Source organism: Myxine glutinosa, chromosome 6 (assembly GCF_964187855.1).
Source record: "Myxine glutinosa chromosome 6, kmMyxGlut1.1, whole genome shotgun sequence".
In the NCBI taxonomy this organism is placed as follows: Eukaryota; Metazoa; Chordata; class Myxini; order Myxiniformes; family Myxinidae; genus Myxine; species Myxine glutinosa.
This window is the reverse complement of record NC_136266.1, coordinates 72,555,319-72,578,653: the sequence shown is the minus strand read 5'-3', so window position 1 is coordinate 72,578,653 and position 23,335 is coordinate 72,555,319. Positions and strand designations below refer to the sequence as shown.

Genomic DNA, 23,335 nt, shown 5'->3' with positions numbered 1-23,335 from the left:
AATTTTCACTTTCCATCCATCAATCCCACTTTCAATCCATCTTTGCATCCATCAATCCACCCATACATCCATCCCAATTCCTCACTCTTTTGCTCCCAAACCTCCATTGCCCATGCTTCTCTAAAAGCCTCCACTTCTCGAATCCCATACTCGTTAAAGAACCTTATTTTATTTAAGTCCATAACCATCTCTTCCATCCTCAAACCCATTACAATCCCACCCCCAATTCTGTCCTTTCCCACAGTAAGACTTAGACATGCAATGCACCAAGCCATGCATCACACACATTAAAGATCAATAACAGCGCTAAATTACAAGTCAATATACCATCGATAATATAATCATTGTTTGAGAAGCTCTCTGCTGCAACGCAGTCGATTCTATGGAGAGTTGGTGAGCATGAGCCAATGAGGATGCCCCATGCGGGGTAAGAGATCGTGTTGCAACCCTTGCCCCCTGAAGCCACACCTCAGGCGGGGTCAGAGGGTGCTTGCGTGAAGTCTGCTCCCTCGAGGCCACGCCTAGCCCAGGAGAAAGAAAAGCCAAGTGACAGAGCTGTTCGGGACATTTGCTCGTGTGCGCTGCGATCGTGGTGTGAAGCTGCCTGTCCGTTTGTGGGGTGAAGCTGCCTGTCCGTTCGTGAGAAAAAGCTGCACTGCTCTGGAGTGAGGCTGCGTTGAACACACCAAGCTGTGCTGGGCGACGCTCGGTGAGAGCGAGTACTGAGCCAGACCAGAGAGCAAATGGCACGACGAGGTCCCTAGCGTTCCACAACTTCAGCACTGACTCACACAATCTTTACTGTCTATATGTAAAAACCCATTATAATCTGGAATCACAATCCTGGATCGTCACCACTCCGACGCAGGATACTCGAATGGCCCATTCATCCCAGTAAGCTGGTACTCATTTTTCTGACCTCGGAAGGATGACAGGCTGAGACAACCCATCTGGTGTTCATTCACGGCATGACAGGAGCTTGAACTCAGGACCTTGCGATCTTGAGACAGCCACCTTAACCGTGAAGCTAACACCAAGTATCGATGTGCAGAGAGGAGCAGGATAATATTTTTACTCCTCACTCACTGTCTGGCATTCAAACAAAATTGAAAATCATCCCAAACAAGAATTACTGTTTTTAAGGACGTCATAATGGACACAAACAGGCACGAAGAACGACTAATGCGTGTTGGATATGGTGATGTAATAGCCACTGGGTAAAACCAGGAATTTATTTATTTATATGCCTTTAAAAATTCTTTAAATATCTTTATTTAAATTGAATTATATGCAGTTGTGGCCAAAAATAATGGCACCCTTGCACGGTTTTCAAATACCTCACAATTTTCTCGAAAAATAAGTTGAAATTGACAAAAGTATTTGGTCTCCACAATTCTTTATTTCACTGTTAATATTGCTGAACCTTTGTTTTTGATTCAGAACTTAATATATCCTTTTAAATCAGAAAATAAAAAGAAATGGCATTGACAAAATTATTGACACCCTTGAGTCTTGACTTAATATTTGGTAGCACAGCCTTTGGCCAAAATAACTGCAGTCAAGCGCTTCTTATAGCCATGAATGAGCTTCCTCCACCTCTCTACTGGCAGTTTGGCCCACTCTTCTTGTGCAAATTGCTCCAGTTCTCCCAGATTTGAAGGGCGCCCTCTCCCATCTGGTGTTTTCAGATCTCCCCACAGGTGTTCAATGGGATTTATATCTGGACTCATTGCTGGCCACTTCAGAACAGTCCAGTGTTTTGTTTTGAACCATTCCTGGGTGCTTTTTGAAGTGTCTTTAGGATCATTGTCCTACTGCAAGACCCATGCCGACGGAGACCCAGCTTTCTGACACTGGGTTGAACATTGCGCTCCAAGGTGCCTTGGTAATCTCCTGATTTCATGACCCCATGCACACATTCAAGGCACCCCGTGCCAGAGGCAGCACAGCAACCCCAAAACATCACTGAACCTCTTCCATGTTTGACTGTAGGGAAGGCATTCTTTTCTTTGAAGGCTTTATTTTGCTTTCTGTAAACATAGAGATGATATGCTTTACCAAAAAGCTCTACTTTGGCCTCATCTGTCCACAGGACATTCTCCCAGAAGGATTTTGCCTTTTTCAGGTGTGTTTTGGCAAACACCAGTTGGGCTTTCTTATGTCTCTCTCTCTCTCTCAGCAGTGGGGTCCTCCTGGGTCTTCTACCATAGAACCCCCTTTCATTGACTTGGCGACAGATGGTGCGAGTTGAAACTGTCGTACTTTGTGTCTGAAGGTGAGCTTGAATCTATTTGGCAGTTGATCGAGGATGATCTCTGGAGATGGACTTGTAGCCTTGAGATTGTCCATGCTTGGCTACAAACCTGTGCGTGACCTCCTCAGAAAATTCTCTGGTTTTCTTTCTTTTCTCCATGCTCATTGTGGTCCACACACCACACAGTGACACAAAACAGCAGAATGACTCCTTTTCTCTATTCAAACTGGTTGAATGAGTGATTCTTATATTGCAGGCACCTACAACTCACCATCGGTGAGTTCAATTCAAAAGTAAAGGAGAATCACCTGTTTGAAATCTAATTATTTCTAACAACTTCAAAAAGTTGCCAATAATATTGTCTGGGACATTTTCGTTTTTCTCTGTGGAATAAACAAAGATTTCGTAATTTTTTCTGCTTTTTTGTTTTGTTCCACTGCAAACCAAAGAAATACATATGTGGATACCAAAATATTTTTTAATTTCAACAATTTTCTGGAATAAATGATGCATCATTTGAAAAAAGTGCAAGGGTGCCGATATTTTTGGGCACGACTGTACTTGAACACTGAAGAACACAAATCGCCTTCATAATACTTCCATGAACCCCCAGTTTTGCAGTACTTCAATTTAAATAAAGGTTTAATAAGGCGGTGTACAAGGGTGGTGTTCGAGAACGCTTCTGGACAACTTCAATAGCACGAAATCTTCGGATTTCTTGAATGATTGTGAAAATCATTATGCAATTAAAATTGACGTAATTGCGAGGGTTATCGTGTTCTATGTACTTTAGTTTGTTGTGTCATCGCTGTCTTTTTGAATAGAGCAAAAGTGATATTTTGTAGGCATGACAGTCTGTACCATGGCAACGGGGAAGGCCCAGGCTGTACACATGCTCTCGCCCCCTGGCAGCCACCCTTCATTGACCCACCCCTCCTGAATCCATTTAATCAGTATTGATTAAAGAACGACAGGTATATTCGAACAAGTTGTTGTCCTTACACTCTCTCAACAGAAGGTATTGACTTATTGGGTCTAGAGAATTGCACAATCGTCGACGAACTGTCTCTCCTATTGATGAAGCCAGAATATATGGTCCCCACCACCCATCAACTGATTGAAATCTGATTTTGGCCGAAAGTTTGAGAAATCGCCACAAATCCTAAGTATTATATAATCGGGAATTTTTACAGAGTTGCTCAGTGTAATGAACAAGAGTAGGCAGTCTGTGTTCCAAAATATCAAGATCAGTAGTGCTTCATTAGTAAGATGAGCAAACCACTTAATTAATAAGGTGAGCAAGCCGTTTTATCAGCGAGGTGAGATTTATTTGAGACAAGCTGGGAATCTAGCAATAACAATTCTTCGATTTCCCAGTTTGAAGGGAAAGACACTCCAAGTTGAATTTGCAACCCCGACAAAGGGTCTGCAAACAATCACGGTTTGGTAAAAAATGAATATATACCAAACACACCCTCCCTCTCCAGGAACAGCTAATGGGAGGGGGGGGGGGGGGGGTGCAACTTCCCAGAGTTCGATTTATTTATTTTTAGTGATAACATCCAATTTTCAAGTTGTTCTGTCCACCGGTGCAAGAGTGCATTAGTTTGGCAGGTATGACAACTTAACTCACCCACTTATAATTCCACACTTTAACAAAAAAGTAAAAGCCTAAGTTGGAGGTGGCCATCCCAACTTGGTAGAACATTCACATGCGCAACAAAAGTATAACCAGCACTTTACAACCAATTTGGAAACTCTTGGAGAGTAAATTTAACCTGAAAACTTGGCAAATGAAAAACAGCTAATTAAAATAATGTATGCACTTTTGAACATGGGTGTACTCTGCTGAGGGCCTGTTGGAGGCCAAAGTAAAGACCACCTGTGCTTAAAGAAATTGTGATCAAAGTTAGTACTGTATTGCCAAAAGTTAACCTTTTCACCCAAACACAAACCAAGCCTAAAATGACATTTGCTTCAGCAAACACAATTGTAGGGAATTAATTATATATTTAAAAGTTTTGCTTTTCAGTCATCGTCAGCATATATATGCAGCGTTGCAGGTGAGCATCGGTTCTTGTAGGGGCTCAGGCATGCCGCTGATGCAGTTGTTTGACTATTTAAATTTGTCAACCTACAGTGCCACTATAGGTTGGAGCAGGAACTTGTGATTTGTTCAGGGTGCCAGCCAGACTCATTGTGAAGGACACCGTGGGATCATTTAAAGTCCACCAATTAATGCTGAGAATACAGGACGCCCAGTTTAATGTCCACCCTTGGAACGGTGCACACACTAATGCCTTGCCTGTGAAACACCAGGATGACAGTTCAGAGCTGGATCGAGATTCAAACGCAGTCTCGACAGCTTAGTAGGAAATGGGCATATCTTTAGGCCACCCTGCCAGCCCAGATTGTCAGCGAAACATTTGCATTCCAGCCAAACATGCAGAAAAGCTGAGGTCGGCTGGCGCAATACACAAAATGTGAACGACGTGCAAAATAAATAAATTAATCGACAATAAAAAGCGGTTTGAATTTATTCACACCCCTCATAAACAACATTGATGACTCAATTAGCAATCCCACCAAAAACGGCTTCATTACTCACCACATGGAAAAGCCTCAGTTAAAATCAGTGCATTTTCCTTTCCGAACACCGTGTCGCCACATTAACGGCCCCACCGAGGGAAACACCCTTTAGGGTCTACTATGGACGGACAATACAAGCGCAAGGGCAAACTTTGATAATCGTCTTGTCAGATATAGATTATGAATTTTGCATCATTGATTTCACGTTTAAAAGGTGTTTGGACAGCAGTAAGCAAATAAAAAAAAATAAAAAAAGGACAAATGAACGAGACAAGCAGATAGAGGTCTTTGCAATTCAGTGCATTCTCAGTTCGATTCTAGAGGAAACTGGTTCAAAGATCGACGTAACGGAAATAATAGGAAAAAAACCGTTTGGACTCGGTACGTACAACCACGACGCCGGGAACATGACACGAGTGTCCGAACTGTACCTTGCTGTACGCAAATACCGTTCCAGATTGACCAAGAGCAGACATTAAGCATCGATCTTCAGCAGCTGACACAATCGTCCGGTGCACATGCACAGACAGGTAGGTAAGAAAATAAAATAAAAAACGAAGTAAACAGCTGGAGTCACAAAATGGTGGAACCGACCCGCATTCTCTGCGAAATGATATAACCCCCAGTCTAACTGAAGCCAACGCCTGCTTCACATGTCGCAAGCTTGGAACCTGGAATTAAGCAATAATACAACGCAGCTACAAAATAAAATAATAAAAAGAAACTTACTGTCGACAACTGATGGTCGTGTCTGTGTGTAGAATCGCAACAGCAAACCTCGACGGTCGTTTGCAAAGTAGACGTTTAACAAGTCGACAATTTCCTCTTTTTTACGCTGGGGATAGCTTTCAGGACGCGCATGCGCCCCGTGTATCCAAGGGGTAAGGGGTGGGTGGGTGGGAGTTGGGGGGAGGGAGTAACACTGCAGGGGGTTATGGGTCAAATATTTGGAGATCGCTCTTCTGCGAGTCACTGCGGATGTGCAAAGCCTTTTTGGAACTAACTTCACTGCAGCACGAGGCCGACCTAGGAACACAAGGTAGATGAGAATGTCCGTCATGTCATAGCCATAAACTTGACAATAATAGGGCACAAGGTCACGACATGTTTGGGTAGATGAAAAGCTGGCTGTCCACCGAGATGGCAATACCTTTTCCGGGCCCATAGATGGACATCGCCAGTTGTACAGATAATACTGCAGGTTTCCGTCGCCGATTCCGAACTTCAACTTCTCCAGGAAGTTCTTGTTCTCCATCAGGTCGAGAGCATTGAAAACATCAAAGTCTTTCTGCGGTGGTGAAAGAAGGATGGAAGACAAGGTAAGAAGGGGGGTGGAATAGTTATCATTTCCATCTTTCTTTCCCACATCCATCTTCAGTGTTCACAGTTATGGGGGCGAGGGAAAGCTCACCGACTTGGCGAGAACTAGGGCATCACTCATAAGATCCAGTAAGGGAGCCTTGGTGTGAACGTTATAGAAGGAATATGCCGCTTTGAGGGTCTTATGCAATGGGTGATGCATGACAGTTGATGGCAACGTGTAAAAGCTCAGGAAGTCAGTCACCTCTCCACTGTCTGGGTCCTGGATTTAAAACAAATTAAAAACAAAGTCAATGCCCCCTCCACCCTGCATGGCAAACAGCATTATTGGTGTGGATATCTAACCTCCACCCCATTGACACAAAAACAAACAAACCTGCACAACATATGTGTCGACGATGCCACTGCGTGGCAGAAGCCAATGGGTGACATCGTCGTTGTCCATGAGTGGTGCCAGATGAAAGCGTTGCTGGTAGGCCACAAGTAACTCGGTCACACATGGCACATCCCGTGCCTCCATGCATCGCAGCCCTGGGGTCTTTGTCTCCTATGGTGCAGCAAGAGACCAAAAAATTAGACAAGACCTGTGTGCAGGCTACTTAATGTAGAGGATATTCGGTTACAATAATGTGATCCAAAAGCAAATAAACAACGTGGAAATAGAAATAGGGCAAAATGTTCAACTCAAACCTCAGGTAAGCGGTAAAGCTTCAGTGTACGCTGCATGGTCATGTTCCTGCTCAGGTGCGAGAACTTCACATCGATGAGCTTACGGGGATTCAGAGACCGATGCCAGTATCTATAGAGCACAAAGACAAAGGCGTAAGGTTACGTACGTACAGCACGTTGGCTTAAAAATGTTTTTGTTTTTTTTATATCCTGGCACAATACGCGACTTTTGAAATAACGTAATCTGCCCCAGATCACCCTGTGCGCATGCGCCGAAACACCTAGCAATGAAGTCCATTGAGGCGGCCTGTATGTACATGCATCATGCGTGCCAGATAAAGATTGTAGCCTGAAACAGCTCACTGAGCTTTTAAAGAATCCAAAAATACTTGGAAACGTAGCTGGGAGAAAGTGGTGTGCCTCTGCACACAAAAGAGTTGGAGAACTTTCTGATCAACTCATCCAAGAAGCCGATATGTTGCAGTCCGTACTTCAAAAACTCCCGACCATGTAGGCCTGTGAAAGGTCTGAATGTTCGTAGAGGGGAGCGTTCTACCCAAACCTTCGTGCTTCTCATCACCGAAGGGAAGTGGGTGGGGTTTCCACACCCAATATCTGAGACTTGTCGATACACAGGGGAGGCTTAAAATGATATTTACTATTAATCATGTTTGGGAGGAGGGGGTGGGGGGCCTGGGAAGGGAGTAGGTGCTGTATGGGCTGTTATAAATATATATATTTTGCTTGGTTCTGTGGGCACAAGAGAAATTACACTTGATTTATGCATCTATTGGTGAAAGGAGAAGCGTCCATTTGTGTGAATAATAACCAGAGCTGCCGCTAGCCAATTGTATTAACAGGAAATGGTACGAACCCGACTACTGTCGTCCACGGATATATCTCGTATGTCCTATATTCTCTTGCATACGATTTTCATTCAGGAACGCAACAATTATGGTTAACAATTTTGAAATTGCGACTCTTTCGTTGAAATGCTGAAAATAATGTTTAAAAGACTTTGAATTACACATTTTGCACTAGCAATGGCAGGTTAAAAGGTGCGTCAAGCCGAACCATGTCAGTATAAACACACACACACACACACACACACACACACACACACACACACACACACACACACACACACACACACACACACACACACAGTGCATGCGCAGAAGGCCTCATTTGGCATTCATACGTCATTTTGAAAGTCGCGTATTGACAGCAAAAGCTCACGGTCTAATCTATAATTAGCAAACTGTGATGACAATATTAAAAAAGAAAAGTAGAGACTGCAGAGGCATTATGAATAAACGATAAGCAAATAAACCAAATGCCTTCCGCACCCACTTTTTTGGGCGGAAACTTTGCTTGCTTGTATCAGCGAGTGATAAAGGCGAAAAATGGAAGCTTTGCATTCCACACCCATCACCACGTTTGATCAGCACCTGCAGGTGGCCATGGGCTTGGGCAGCACCACACCGGCCGTGTACACCGCCTGAAAGACGCCTTCGCAGTTCACGCGCCGCGTTATCTCACGTATGAGCACCGGCGCAACACGCTTCGATCGAAGTTTCTTGTGCACGCACAGGAAGTTTATCTCAACCATCCTAATGATCCTTTTGAAGGGCACAAAACACAAAAGGAAGGGCACTTAGAATGCAATAGCACAACACCAGGAATCAGATGTGGGGGCTATAAGTGAACCAAGCCCCCATGATCTGAAACTCTATATTGAAATAAAATAAAATAAATGCATTTTAAAGGCCCCCCCACACACACTCAATATATCCTACAGCACCAACAAGCCACGCCCACAAATAAATCCCACCCAAATGGAACACCTACATCGCAACAGGAATGCAACTTACGAATCATAGATGCTGATACGTGCCGGAATAGCGCTGATGAAGCCGACAAGTTTGCGGTTTGACAAGACGCGTACACCACAGTGCCACTGCAAATGCCAACCAGGTGGACGGAGCGCCCTGTAAGCGGCACTCAAAGATCAGCAAACAATAGCCACCTGCATCTTCAAGCATTGTAAAAAAGGGTTGTAAAAAAGCTCACACAGAAGAATGGAAAAAAACTAGAGCAATGCGACTGTGTCGCCAATATGCCTCCGCCTAGTCCCACAACGGGTAGATGTCCTCATTCACTGTCCTAAAAATAAAAAAGCTCGATTTAAATCACTTCAGCTGTTTTCAAGTATCACATTTTCACGAACCATGACAGGTTTCACATCGATCGATGAAGCGGTTTCAGAGAAGGGGTTTTTTAAAATATCGGCATCCAAGCCAATACGGCTGCCACACCACGTGACATATGACCTTAAGAAATGTACACTCTGCATATGTATTGTTACGGATTCGTCACTTCCGTTGTTGTGGTTTTCATCCACTGTAAACATTTTTGATTCCATGTACTATTATAATTGTTGTCGTTTAAGAGAGATAGAGGTTACTATTTTCAAAAGGTAAAAAAGTCAATGTTTTAAATGAAACCGGAACCGGACGACGACGAAGAGGAAGAGAAGGAGAAGAAGGCGGAGCGAGTGAGTCGGGGAAGAAGCCTAGCTGCTTCGAGGTCTGGAGCAAACGTTGACGAACTGGGGTCACTAGCGAACTTCGGGTTTCCCGGGAAAGGGATTCTTGCGACAGTTGTTATCGCTGTGACAGATCAACCTGCGTGTCAGGTTTTGGCGGTTGATTCCGAGGAGAATCATCGTCGTGCCGTTACGCCTCGAGAACGGGCCGTCGGCCATTTTGACTCACGCGCTTTGCGCAAGGTTTTTCGCTTCGCTTCAACCATTTTCACCGCATCCAGACGTTTATCTGGTGTGTGTGTGTGTCACGTGGATTTTGAAGGCAAATCTGCGGTTCGCCGGTTTGGAGCCGTGAAATGTCCATACCCGAGGGTGTGATTTCCCAGTCGCCTGGAGGGCGCCTTTGGATTTCCCTGTCACCTTGAGGGCACCTCTGCGCAGCTTTGGCCGCGTGACTGTGACTGTCATCCGAACGGGATTCTGGTCTCGATTGGACATCGTTCTGACGATCGCTGGAGCGGATCGACTTGGGCTTGATGCCGGAATAGAGACATTGGGGAATGTTCTTCTTTTCGCTCACTTGGAGCACAGTGAGTTATATTGTACGAACCTGATGGTACCATCATAGGAAATATATATTGGTTGCACAATTGATTACTATTGTTGTTGTACTGTTATTGTTGTGCGATCTTAATACAATATTTGTTTGTTGGTAACAATTGGTGTGGCTTCACCATTGATCTTTGACATACAGAATAACACATTTTTCTGCCGTGACTCCTCTCGGGGCTCGGAGGTACACCGTGACCGGGGGTTGGGGAGGAGCACGTAACAGAAATTTGGGGCTCGTCCAAAATTGGCCCAAATTGAAATTGGGGGCTCGTCTTTGCTGACAAAATTCCCAAATATCGTCCGGGATAGAATTCCCTAACACTCGTCCGGGATCGAATTCCCTAACATTCCCAAAATTCCCAAACTTGGATTTTTCTTACATTCCCAAATTTTTCAAAAAAATTGGAAAATGTTTGTGTGAAGGTTAACAGGTGCTAACTTAATAGTCACCATGGTGTTTGACGCAGAAAGGTTTGCGGCGTCCCCTAATGAGGCACAGTTCCAAGCGTTAAAAAGATCGGAACTCTTGATATTGGCCAAACATTTTAACTTGGAGGTCCGAGCTCATATGAAGAAAGCAGAGATGCAGACATTGGTGGTAGAATCTCTGGTGGGACAAGGAACATGGAAAGAGGTAGCCTTGGATTGGTTACCCGAGGAAAAAGAAAATGTGGAGCTCTGGAAAATGGAGATGCAGCTGCAGAGCCAGGAAAGGTTAAAAGCAGAGCAAAGGAAAGCAGAAAAGGAAAGAGCAGAACAGGAACGAGAACTCGAGGAGAGAAGAGCCGAGGAAAGGAGAGCTGAAAGGGAACTCAAGGAAAGAAGAGCAGAACAGGAACGAGAACTCGAGGAGAGAAGAATAGAGGAAAGGAGAGCTGAAGAAGAGAGAAGAGCAGAGGAAAGGAGAGCTGAAGAAAGAAGAGCAGGGGAAAGAGCAGAGGAAAGGAGAGCTGAAAGGGAGTTAAAGTAACGTGACATGGAGTGTCAGAAGGAACTTCAACTCAAGGATCTGGAATTAATGGGAGAACGGAGAGAAGCAGTATCCATGCCGGCTAGTTCGACAACTAGTCAGACCACTTGGGATGTTGGTAGGCATGTGAGGCTGGTTCCACCCTTCAATGAAAAGGACGTAGCCAAGTTTTTTTTACACTTTGAGAAAGTGGCTCAAATGCTAAAATGGCCTGTGGGGTCCTGGACTATGTTAGTGCAAAGTGTTTTGGTGGGTAAAGCTCAAGATATCTATTCGGCTTTACCGATTGACCAATGTGCAGATTTTGAGATAGGAAAGAAAACCATTCTCAAAGCCTATGAATTGGTCCCTGAAGCTTACCGGCAAAAATTCAGGAATGCCAGGAAGAGGGAGAGTGAGACCCATGTGGAGTTTGCCAGAATGAAGGAAACCATGTTTGATCGGTGGTGTGACTCGAAGGGGATTGGGAAAGACTTCAACCTGTTACGCCAATTGATCTTGGTGCAGGAATTCAAACAGTGTGTCCACGCGGACATTAAAGTACATCTGGATGAAAAGAAAGTACCAGAGTTGTATGAAGCAGCAACCGTGGCAGATGACTATGCCTTGACACAGGATGGGGTTCCACAAACCTAACTTCCCACCTAGAGTTAGCCAGGTGAGTTGTAAATCAGGTTCGGAGAACAAATATTAATGGAGGTGGCCTAGAGATGACTATGAGGACAAATCTGATAACACGACTTTTAGGGATCAGAAGACTACAGTTCCAAGACGGACTTATCTTCCGGGGGGCCCGAGGCAGACCACGAGTTTTTCCTCCGGACCTACTTGCGCTTTTTGCAAGAAACCTGGGCATTTGATGTCCCAATGTTACGCCCTGAAAAGGAAAAATCAGGAGCGGAGTCAAACAAGTGCAACTCCGAATGCATTGGCCAATGCGAGAAATCGTCCTTGGAGGACAGTGCCTTGTGAAGGTTCCCATGCCAAAGTTACGGCATCACAGAACGGCCTTGTTCAAGAGGGTTACAAACCTTTTATTTCAGAGGGGTTTGTGTCACCGGATGGAGACTTAACGAACCAGAGACCTGTTAGGGTATTGAGGGACACAGGAGCGCATCCATCTTTGATGCTCGAGGGCATTTTGCCATTGTCAGAGAAGACGGCAACTGGTGTTAGTGTTCTTTTACAGGGGGTTGGTGGCTATGTTAAAGCTCCACTTCATGTCATCCATTTGACGTCTGATTTGGTGTCAGGACCGGTCACCGTAGGTTTACAAGCCACTCTACCTGTAGAGGGTTCCCTTTTATTATCGGGAATGATTTGGCCAGTGGTCGAGTTTCTGGTAATCCAATGTTGGTTGAAAAGCCCAGTATGGAAAATAACACCGCACAGTTAGAGCAGGAGATTCGGGGTATCTTTCCATCCTGTGCAGTGACTTGTGCTATGGGTAGGAAGCGCTCAGAAGAGAAGGAGAAGGTACTGACGTCACGCTTTGCACAGTCACTTCTTGTCGAGTACCCTGAAACTAAGTGTCAGCACACACAAGTCATGGATGGAGGCAATGTTGGCAAGCTCTTTGTAGGTGGACTGAACTTTGACACAAGTGAAGATGTTCTGGACTCTATCTTTGGCAAATATGGACCACTCTTGGAAGTGCTGCTGATAAAAGACGGAGACGCAAAAGTCGAGAGGGTTTGGCTTTGTCACGTTTGAAAACACAAAGGACGCCAAAGATGCAGAACAGGATTTGAATGGCAAGGATTTGGATGGTCGGACCATAACAGTAGAGAAGGCAGGCCATGGCGTCGAGGGGCTACAGAGGAGGAAAACGTGGAGGTAGTTTCAGGGGTGGCTATGGCTCCCGGGGTGGGAGTAGTAGTTTTGGTGGCGGCCGCAGTCGTGATTACTACGGAGGCTCCCAGCAGCAGCAGCGCAGTTTTGGCAACTCTCGACGGGATGACTATTACGGTGGTAGCCGAGATGGGGACCGCTACTCACGTGACTACAGCACCCGATTATACAACCGTGATTATGATTTTTATGATCAAGAGAAGAGTTGGAAGCACTGAGTGCTCAGGAGCAGCCGAGCCAAGATTCCTACACGGATTAACCCGTGAACTCCACGTTCCTAAATGCGTCCATGCAGTGAATACTTCCAGGCCTCACCACCCAACCACCATGAAACCTGGCTCTCAGCTCGGCCTCCTTCAAAAAGTGCTTTAGATTTGCTTTGCTTTGGATTCACTGATCACAACCCCTTAACCTTCATTCAAAAAATGAAAAATAAAAACCAGCCGTTGATGAGATGGAGTTTGGCTTTGCAGGAGTTCAACTTGGAAATTGAGCATGTAAAGGGCAGGGACAATGTCGTTGCTGATGCTTTGTCCAGAGTGAACTAACTTTGGGAATTTCTGTAGGTTGATTGGAAGTTTTGTTGCTTTATTTTGGGAAATATTAATTATTATCGTTGCTCATGGGAATTGATGATTTGGGTGTGAGTTTTATTTTTGTTTGTTAAAAGAGTTTTTGCCTGCAAAGAAAGTTTGAACATAGTGAAAACTTTCTTTCTTGAGGGGGGGAAGTGTTACGGCTTCGTCACTTCCGTTGTTGTGGTTTTCATCCACTGTAAACATTTTTGATTCCATGTACTATTATTGTTGTCATTTAAGGAAGATAGAGGTTACTATTTTCAAAAGGTAAAAAAGTCAATGTTTTAAATGAAACCGGAACCTGACGACGACGAAGAGGAAGAGGAGGAGAAGAAGGCGGAGCGAGTGAGTCGGGGAAGAAGCCTAGCTGCTTCGAAGTCTGGAGCAAACGTTGATGAACGGAGGTCACTAACGAACTTTGGGTTTCCCGGGAAAGGGATTCTTGCGACAGAGTTGTTATCGCTGTGACAGATCAACCTGCGTGTCAGGTTTTGGCGGTTGATTCCGAGGAGAATCATCGTCGCGCCGTTACGCCTCGAGAACGGGCCGTCGGCCATTTTGACTCGCGCGCTTTGCGCATCGCACAAGGTTTTTCGCTTCCCTTTAACCATTTTCACCGTATCCAGACGTTTATCTGGTGTGTGTGTGTGTCACGTGGATTTTGAAGGTAAATCTGCGGTTCGCCAGTTTGGAGCCGTGAAACGTCCATACCCGAGGGTGTGATTTCCCAGTCGCCTGGAGGGCGCCTTTGGATTTCCCCGTCACCTTGAGGGCACCTTTGCGCAGCTTTGGCCGCGTGACTGTGACTGTCATCCGAACGGGATTCTGGTCTCGATTGGACATCGTTCTGACGATCGCTGGAGCGGATCGACTTGGGCTTGATGCCGGAATAGAGACATTGGGGAATGTTCTTCTTTTCGCTCACTTGGAGCACAGTGAGTTATATTGTACGAACCTGATGGTACCATCATAGGAAATATATATTGGTTGTACAATTGATTACTATTGTTGTTGTACTGTTATTCTTGTGTGATCTTAATACAATATTTGTTTGTTGGTAACAATTGGTGTGGCTTCACCATTGATCTTTGACATACAGAATAACACATTTTTCTGCCGTGACTCCTCTCGGGGCTCGGAGGTACACCGTGACCGGGGGTTGGGGAGGAGCACGTAACAGTATGGGTATGGGATCACGTTTGTGAAGTTTCGTGTTGATCGGATAAGGTTCGTTTTTCTATTCAAGATGGCTGCCAAACCACATGACTTGCTATGTCATCATTTTCAAACTACATGCAATAATGGGTGTTAGATGATATTTGTAAAATTTTGTATTCCCATTGGGAGGACTTTACAATGTGCCAAATTTCAAATTTTTCCATTGAGCCGTTTCCGAGAAATAATCTTTTAATTATTTGCGTTTATTCCAAGGTGGCTGCCATACCACGTGACCTATGTCGTCACAATTAGCATTAAAAAAAAAACATTCTACATGGGTGTCACTCCTACCCTGAAAGTTTCATCTCAATCGGACATGTGTTTGCTGAGAAAAACGAGGTTTAGCCCGTATGGACGGACGGACAAGCCCAAAACACAATGCGTCCGGCTACCTTCGGCGGCAGAGGCATAAAAAAACCTAATTACCTTCTGGTTATCAACGATAATGATAAGTCAAGGAAGCAACACCTTGTGGTCTGAAACACAGCTAATATAAATGGCACAGAGCGAGACACTAACCACATTTAAAAGTTTGTTGCCAATAAAGGAAATTTTTATCTTCAAACACCTCATGCTAGGAAACATCTGCACAAGTCTGGTACCCACATGGGAAGTCCCTCATAACAAAGGTTTTATCAAGCTGTTGAAATTGGTGTGGTGGGCAGAGGGGGTGAAGAATGGGATGGGTTTACATACATTATATGGCAGATAATCGCAACACTTTTGTTAAACTTGACCTCCACAAACACGCGCAGGGATTTGACAAAACATGACAGCATCATGATATCAGCTCAGATCACAGGGCGTGACGTTACAGCTGGGAACAAGATGAGCTGGCACGGTTGCGAAGACTCATTTGGCGGTCGGTCTGAGCGACGTCCCATGGATAATGGAGGAGTCATGACAGATCAAACACATTTTGCAAAGCTAATATAACAGACACGATAAGCCATTCTAAATTTGCAGACTGACCTGAGAACAAACCTTACACTCAACCCAAAAGGTGCACGCAAGCAAAACTCACCACTGGAGAAACTCGGGCGAGTAGTCGAACCTGAACATGTTATCATCATCTTCGACGTAATTCTCATTGAGCAGCGTATAAAGCTCTTTCAGCTGCAAGACATCGCATACACACGCCAATCTCAACATGCCTCCGACACAATACCACGTGGAACTAAAGTGCGACCATTACATCCTGTGGATGTACACAATTCTCCGGAACACAATTCCAACGATAGATTGGAATCTGCAGACTTTCCCATGGATAGAATGGGAAAATCGTCACCTTTCGACCCCGTGAAGTCAACATTGATTAAACAGTTAAATTATGGCACTTTATGTCAATCAATACCAGCATTTTGGTGAAAATAGCCCAAAGCAGCCTGAAGTAGAGTGAAACCCAAACAGGTTTTTATTATTCACAGTAAGCCTGGAGGCCTACATCACAGTCAGGCAGGATGTGATTATAAAGGTCAATAAACAGACAAAACAACCACCACAGTTCATGGTATACAATTGAGCGAGCACAAAAGGAGGACAGCTAACCACTTCGCTGTCGCTGATGTCCAAAGTGTCCCACACGAAGCCTTGCGGGAGGGAATATGGCTCCTGGCGGACAAAATCTTTATCGGGTTCAATTGCACCGTGCGTCGTCACCTTCTCGTCTGGGTAGGATGCACAAGCACAACAATCGCATGATGGTTAAGAGTACATCGATACATATAAAAACAGCCTAAATAAAAATTCATAACATTAAAACTCCATTTGGAGGACATTAAGCCAGAAAATCAGTCTGCAAGCACAGGTTGGTGGTGGATGTTAAAGATCCCAGGGTCTTTCGCTAAGAGTAGGCTAGTTAATGCCGGCAACACGAATCAAATTACAAATTACTGCACCCTCAGTGCAACGACAGGTCTGGGGCCAGAAGCTTTCTCCAGCCGACGTCACAAGAACGTGGGAACAATTGGAGCTGTTAAAGTAGTGGAAGTAAATAAAAAGTATGAATGTCAGAGAAAGCTTTGACTCAGATATTGGGAACGTCCACAATAAATATTGTTACGGTTTTTAGAACCTTCACTTTGTAAATAATAAGCCTTGTAAATAATTCCCTGTAAATATCCCCATCTCCCAAAGGTCAAAGATCGCACCCTAGATAGGCCACAAGCAACACGTAGGACACCATAGAAACCTCTTCAGTTTTGTCCTTAATATGTGTTTCAGGTAAGGCTCTGTTCCCAATAGTTTGAATCTACGTTGCATTAATGAAATAAGGATAGGCCCTACAGCTCCCTCAACATCAGTGCGATTGGTTTTCTAACCCGTGCGACGCCATTACGCACGCGGTCATCTTGGAGAAGAAGGGGGAGGAGTCAGCCAAGCGCCAGGAACAAGGCGTGGCTCTGTCAACGCCTCATCAAGGGGCGGGACCGGTGAGCCCTCGCGACCAAACAGGCCGAGGCATGTTCACCGGTAGGCGGAGCGAAGCGGACGCGGCTTGATACGCGAGGCATGTAATAAAAGCGCCACCGCGGACTACTTCAAGAGATACGCAGATGAGAGAGGAGCCGCAGATGAGCCAACGAGACCCAAGGAGACGTCACAGCAGATGAGCCAGAGAGGGCCACGGAGGCGAGCGGCAGAGATTTGAATGACGTACGCAGCATACCAGTTTTCCACCGCTATATAATTGTCCGGTCGCGTCCAACGACACGCGGAGCTGTTTGCCGGGTTTTGCCTCGAACCCAAAAGCGTGGACCGGAGCGCGAGCTTGGAGCCGGACCTCGACGTCTGCCATCTGCATGGACCCTTCTCTTCCTTCCCACCACCACCTTTTCGTGTAAGTCCGTTTGTTCTGTCCTGGGTGTGATAAGTAAGACTGTTTAAGCTTGCCCTGTGTCCTTTTATTTCCTCTACTTGTACATGCTTTTCCTTTAGTTTCCTCTTTTAGTGTAATTAATAAATCATATTTGTTCTTCCTACTCTGGTTTCCTCTCATCCGATCGCTTTCGTGATTTCTTCAATTGAATATACGTGGCACGATTTGGCCAACGCTCAGGATCGGGTTAGTGTTTGCTAACGGCTCTGATTTCGGACTGCTAACCGCTAGGCAAACTCCATCTTGTCCGGGTCCGAGCAGGGAATTATATCCCTGCTTTGCGGAGGGATTGGCAAAGGTATTTGGGAACCCATTGACCAATCACCCTGGCCAATCTCAACCCCGCAAAGGAGCGTGTAATTTCCAGGACTGGGAGGATCGGTCAGTGTAAAAGACAAGGGGATTAACCCCCCCTTGGTAAGGGGAGCGCCGACTCCCGGATCCGCAACAATATGCAAAATGGAAAAAAAGCAGTATCAACAATACTTTAGTTGGGAAAGTAAAACATCACCAACAGGAATTCACTGACAACAGGTGTCACATGACCGAAGTGGTACGCACCAATCTTTGGCACGGGTTGCGTGTCCCAGAACTGATATGTGCGCTTGCTTGCCTCCTCCAGGTTGCGTGCTGGTCCCTGGCATACCGAAAGCAGCTCCATGGCTCGCTGCAGGTCCTGAAGCTTCTACAAATGCAACGATATCACAGCATCACTACAAACATGTTCAATTCTTACTCCATATTGAGAAAAGTAAAGGAAAAGGAACTATAACGGCACTCTTCGGCATCGCGACATCGACCGATATGCCTCCGTCCACATTATTACATCATTACACGTTCTTGTACAAAATTGATTTAAATCCCATCAGCTGTTCTCAAGTATAACATTTTTACCTGACACGACCTCTGACATTTGACCACATAATCTAGTCTGTATATCTTTACAATTTACTTCATCATACATACTTGTACCAAGTTTGACTTAGTTCCCTTCAGTCATTATCGCGGTAACAAAAGCTTATTACAGACTCTGACCTTTGACCTCTTGCCCCAAAATCAAATCAGTTCATCTTTGCATCATAATACATACGTATATCAACTTTGGTCAAATCCCATTGCTGGTTCACAGGTTATCGGGGTAACAGGATTTTTACCTAACATGACCTTTGACATCTTGACCCCAAAATCTAATCAGTTCATCTTTACATCATAGTACATGCATTATCTAATTTTGATTTAAATCCCTTAAGCCGTTCTCAAGTTATCACGGTAACGAAAACCCATCACAGACGCACGGACGGACAATTCAAAAACATAATACCTCCAGTGACTTCGTCGGTGGAGGCATAAACAAAAATAAAACAAGAAAAGAGCAATCAGAGATTGCAAACCCTTGCCAGGATGTGTTTTCAGTGGTTTTTAAAGCGTTTGTGTTAAAATAAATATGGCGGCCGAACCACATGACCGATGACATCATTTTTTTCTCCACCAATTTATCCCTATATTATGCTCAAGAAATTTCATCTTGATCAGATGACGTTTTGTACTTGTCGAATTATGACGTCATAATGGAGGCACCTATGACATCATCATTAACATATTTTATTCCCCATGGAGTTCTTTACAATGAGCCATGTCTCCATTTTTTCTATTCAGCGCTTTCGGAGATATAGAGGTGCAAAGTTTTTCGGTTTTTCCAAGGTGGCGGCCGAAGCACGTGACAGATGACGTCATCATCATTTTTTTTTTCTCCACCAGTTTATGCCGACATGGCGCTCAAGAAATTTCATCTTGATCAGATGACGTTTTGTACTTGTCGAATTATGACGTCATAATGGAGGCACCTATTACATAATCATCAACATATTTTATTCCACATGGAGAGTTCTTTACAATGAGCCGTCTAAATTTTTTCTATTCAGCGCTTTTGGAGATATAGAGGTGCAATGTTTTTCGGTTTTTCCAAGATGGCGGCCGAACCACGTGACCAAGGACGTCATATATATATAAAAATAACCACATTTAGAGGCCATTTTTCCCCGCAAAGCGGGGGTTGGCCTTTTTCGGGGACCGTGGTTGTTGTTTTTTGGTCCCCTTTTTGAAGCAATGTTTTACGGCCGGATCCCCTTCCTGCCGCCAACCCTTTTTTCGCCTTTTACGACAAGCAGGGAATTACCAGTGAACTGGTACTCAATTAGCCGACCTCGGAAGGATGACAGGCTACGATTACACCTACGTCATAATTATCATTTAAAAAAATATACAGGTGGAGTTGCACCTAAGGTGAAAATTTCCTGTCAATCAGACCAACGGTTGCAAAGAAAATCATATTTTTCCTGTGCGGACAGACAAACAAACAGACTCAAATGCAACACCCTCTCCTCAGGTGAGGGTAACTAGAACGACACTCTTCAACGTGACGACGTCTAATGATATGCCTCTGTCCACATTATTACATCATGACAATACTTGTACCAAGTTTGATGAAAATCCATTCAGCTGTTCTCAAGTTATCACATTTCTACCTGACATGACGTCTGACCTCGAAATTTAATTAGGTTATGTTTACCTCATTATACATCCCTGCACCAAATTTGACTAAGATCCGTTCAGCCGTTCTCAAGTTATCGCGGTAACGAAAACATATCATGGACGGAGGGACAGACAACCTGAAAACATAATGCCTCTGGCGACTTCGTCATAAGGCATAAAAATAATTAAGAATTGTTGTAAGTCCAACATCAGATAAAGATAATTGAATGAATCAGACACCTTCACGTCCTGAGTATCTGATGCAGAGTCAGACTTGTTTAACTCTTTTTCTTTCTCCTTCTTCCTTTTTTGCTTTTTCTTTTTCTTTTTCCCAGTTACTGCATCAGTACCAGGACTCCTGGAGAACACAGTTATTCATCATTTTAATTAATCACTCAATCCAAAGTTAGTCGTTTATGGAATGCAAACTTATCAAGATGAGATATTTTCACTCCGACGATACTGTACGCATTCTTAAAACATTTACAGCAACATCCCACACCGAAGCAGGATCCCACACCGCCACTCGCAAAACACCACAACCCTGCACCACGCCGCGCACCTACACCACTCACCTCTACACCACGACCCCACATTGTGCTGCATGCCTACACCATGACTCACACCGACACCACAACCTGATATTGTGCCACGCACCGACACCACAACCTCGTATCGTGCCACGCACCTACACCACGACCCCGCACCTACACCACAACCTTGTATTGTGCCCCACACCTACACCACGACTCCGCACGTACACCACAACCTTGTATCGTGCCACGCACCTACACCACGACCCCGCACCTACGCCACAACATTGTATCATGCCACGCACCTACAACATTACTGTGCACCTACACTACAACCTTGTATCATGCCACATACCTGCAACACGACTCCGCACCTACACCACAACCTTGTATTGTGCCACACACCTACACCACGACCCCACACCTACACCACAACCTTGTATTGTGCCACGGACCTACACCACCACCCCGCACCTATGCCACAACCTTGTATCATGCCACGCACCTACAACATTACTGTGCACCTACACCACAACCTTGTATCGTGCCACGCACCTACAACACGACCCCGCAACTATGCCACAACCTTGTATCATGCCACACACCTACACCACGACCCCACACCTACACCACAACCTTGTATTGTGCCACGCACCTACACCATGACCCCGCACCTACGCCACAAACTTGTATCATGCCACGCCCCTACAACACGACTCCGCACCTACGCCACAACCTTGTATCATGCCACGCACCTACAACACGACTCTGCACCTACAGTCCTACACCACAACCTTGTATCATGCCAAGCACCTACAATACGACTCCGCACCTACACCACAACCTTGTAACATGCCACGCACCTACAACACGACTCCGCACCTACACCACAACCTTGTATCGGCCCACACACATGCAACACGACTCCGCACCTACACCACAACCTTGTATCGTACCACGCACCTACACCACGACCCTGCACTGTCCCTCGCACCTCCACCAACAACCCCAAACCTACACCGTCAGTCGCACTAAAGCCACGACCCCGCATTGCCACTTACCGTCACCACGACCGTCACTCACACCACAACACTACACTAACACCACGAACCTGCACAATCCCTCGCACCTACACAACGACCCTGCACCTCTTCCACAACCACACATTGTCCATCGCACCTCCACCACGATCACACCCACCCTGTACCCCACACCTCCACCACGACCCCACACAATCCCTTGCACCTCCACCACGACCCCGCACCATCCCTTGCACCTCCACCAGACCCCGCACCATCCCTTGCACCTCCACCACGACCCCGTACCATCCCTCGCACCTCCACCACGACCCCGCACCATCCCTTGCACCTCCACCACGACCCCGTACCATCCCTTGCACCTCCACCACGACCCCGCACCATCCCTTGCACCTCCACCACGACCCCACACCTCCATTGCCCGCACCTCCACCACGACCTCGCCGCTTCCCATCCCTCACACCTCCACCACGATCCCACACCTCCATTGCCGCACCCCCACCACGACCCCCATTCCGTCATTCGCACCTCCACCACGAATCCACACTTTCACCACAGACCCACACCGTGATCCCGCACCGTCACAACGACCCCGCACCATACTTCGCACCTCCAACACAACCCCGCACCGTCACAACGACCCCGCACCGTCACAACGACCCCGCACCATCCCTCGCACCTCCACCACGACCCCGCACCGTCACAACGACCCCGCACCATACTTCGCACCTCCACCACATCTCCGCACCATCACAACGACCCCGCACCATCCCTCGCACCTCCACCACGACCCCGCACCGTCACAACGACCCCGCACCATCCCTCGCACCTCCACCACACCTTCGTACTGACTCTCGCTCATCCACCAACCCAAGACCAGTTATCTCCACCACGATCCCGCACAATCTCTCTCATCAACGACCTTGTAACACTTCTCACATCACCCGCCCCAAACTGCCCAATACATCTCACTCCTCCTCCACGCCCTCCCTCAATCACCACACCCGCAATTTTATCGCCAATAGCACAGTTTTCACACGAGCCTTGAACAGCAGAGGCCTACAATCCAAATATCAGCGCCGCAAGGAAAAGCCAAATGCCGGAGAGTGTAGAGAGAATATGAAGGAAATCATTAATGCAATATTCTCACCCTTCGGCTCGACCCGCGTCATCTTCATTGTCTCCATCAATACCACAAGTGTCGCGATCATCGAGCTCTAAGCTCTGCTGACTCAGAGCAGACTCGCTATCCTCAGCCATGATGAGCGCGCATGCGCACTGGCAGGAGGGGCGGAGCCTAGAGAGGGGCGGAGCCAAGGTGTGGAGAGAGGAAGAGGAAGTAGTACAGGGATAAAAAGGAAGCGGCAATACGTCGTAAAATATTCTTTTAGATGTATTGAAGATAATATAAGTTTAAGGAAATAATCGGATCACAGGAGAGAAATTTAGTGTGGAGTCGGAATACAAAGGTTAACGGAGAAATTAAGTGCGAAAATAAGACTTTTTGAATGTGTTGGTTTATTCATGAGAACAGCAATGAAACAAAAATAAGACCAGCGACACCGCCAAGGATCTGATGCAGGTGTTTAGGCATGGTGAGCAGTGTGGTGGGAGTGGACGTAGAGGGAGATTTTTCAATATGATGGGCAATGGCAGGACCAGTGACCACAGGTGAAGATTTAAAGAACAGTATAGTCAGTGGCTCAGTGCCGGATTAAGCCTTGCCAGGCCGGGGACAAAGAACAT

General features: G+C 45.8%; 1 protein-coding gene across 1 annotated transcript; it reads right to left on the bottom strand.

Annotated features, from left to right (window-relative positions):
• Positions 1–4,773: 4,773 nt before the first annotated feature.
• On the bottom strand, positions 4,774–22,886 carry LOC137429965 (glycylpeptide N-tetradecanoyltransferase 2). The gene is made up of 12 exons (XM_068120374.2): positions 22,740–22,886; positions 20,260–20,377; positions 18,049–18,172; positions 16,158–16,276; positions 15,634–15,725; positions 8,707–8,823; positions 8,284–8,454; positions 6,854–6,962; positions 6,540–6,710; positions 6,255–6,425; positions 5,994–6,131; positions 4,774–5,869 (listed from the first exon to the last, which is right to left on the bottom strand). Exons 1-12 carry the CDS (start codon positions 22,847–22,849, stop codon positions 5,849–5,851), a joined length of 1,461 nt encoding a protein of 486 aa, XP_067976475.1. The 5' UTR covers positions 22,850–22,886; the 3' UTR covers positions 4,774–5,848.
• Between the last annotated feature and the right edge of the window lie 449 nt (positions 22,887–23,335).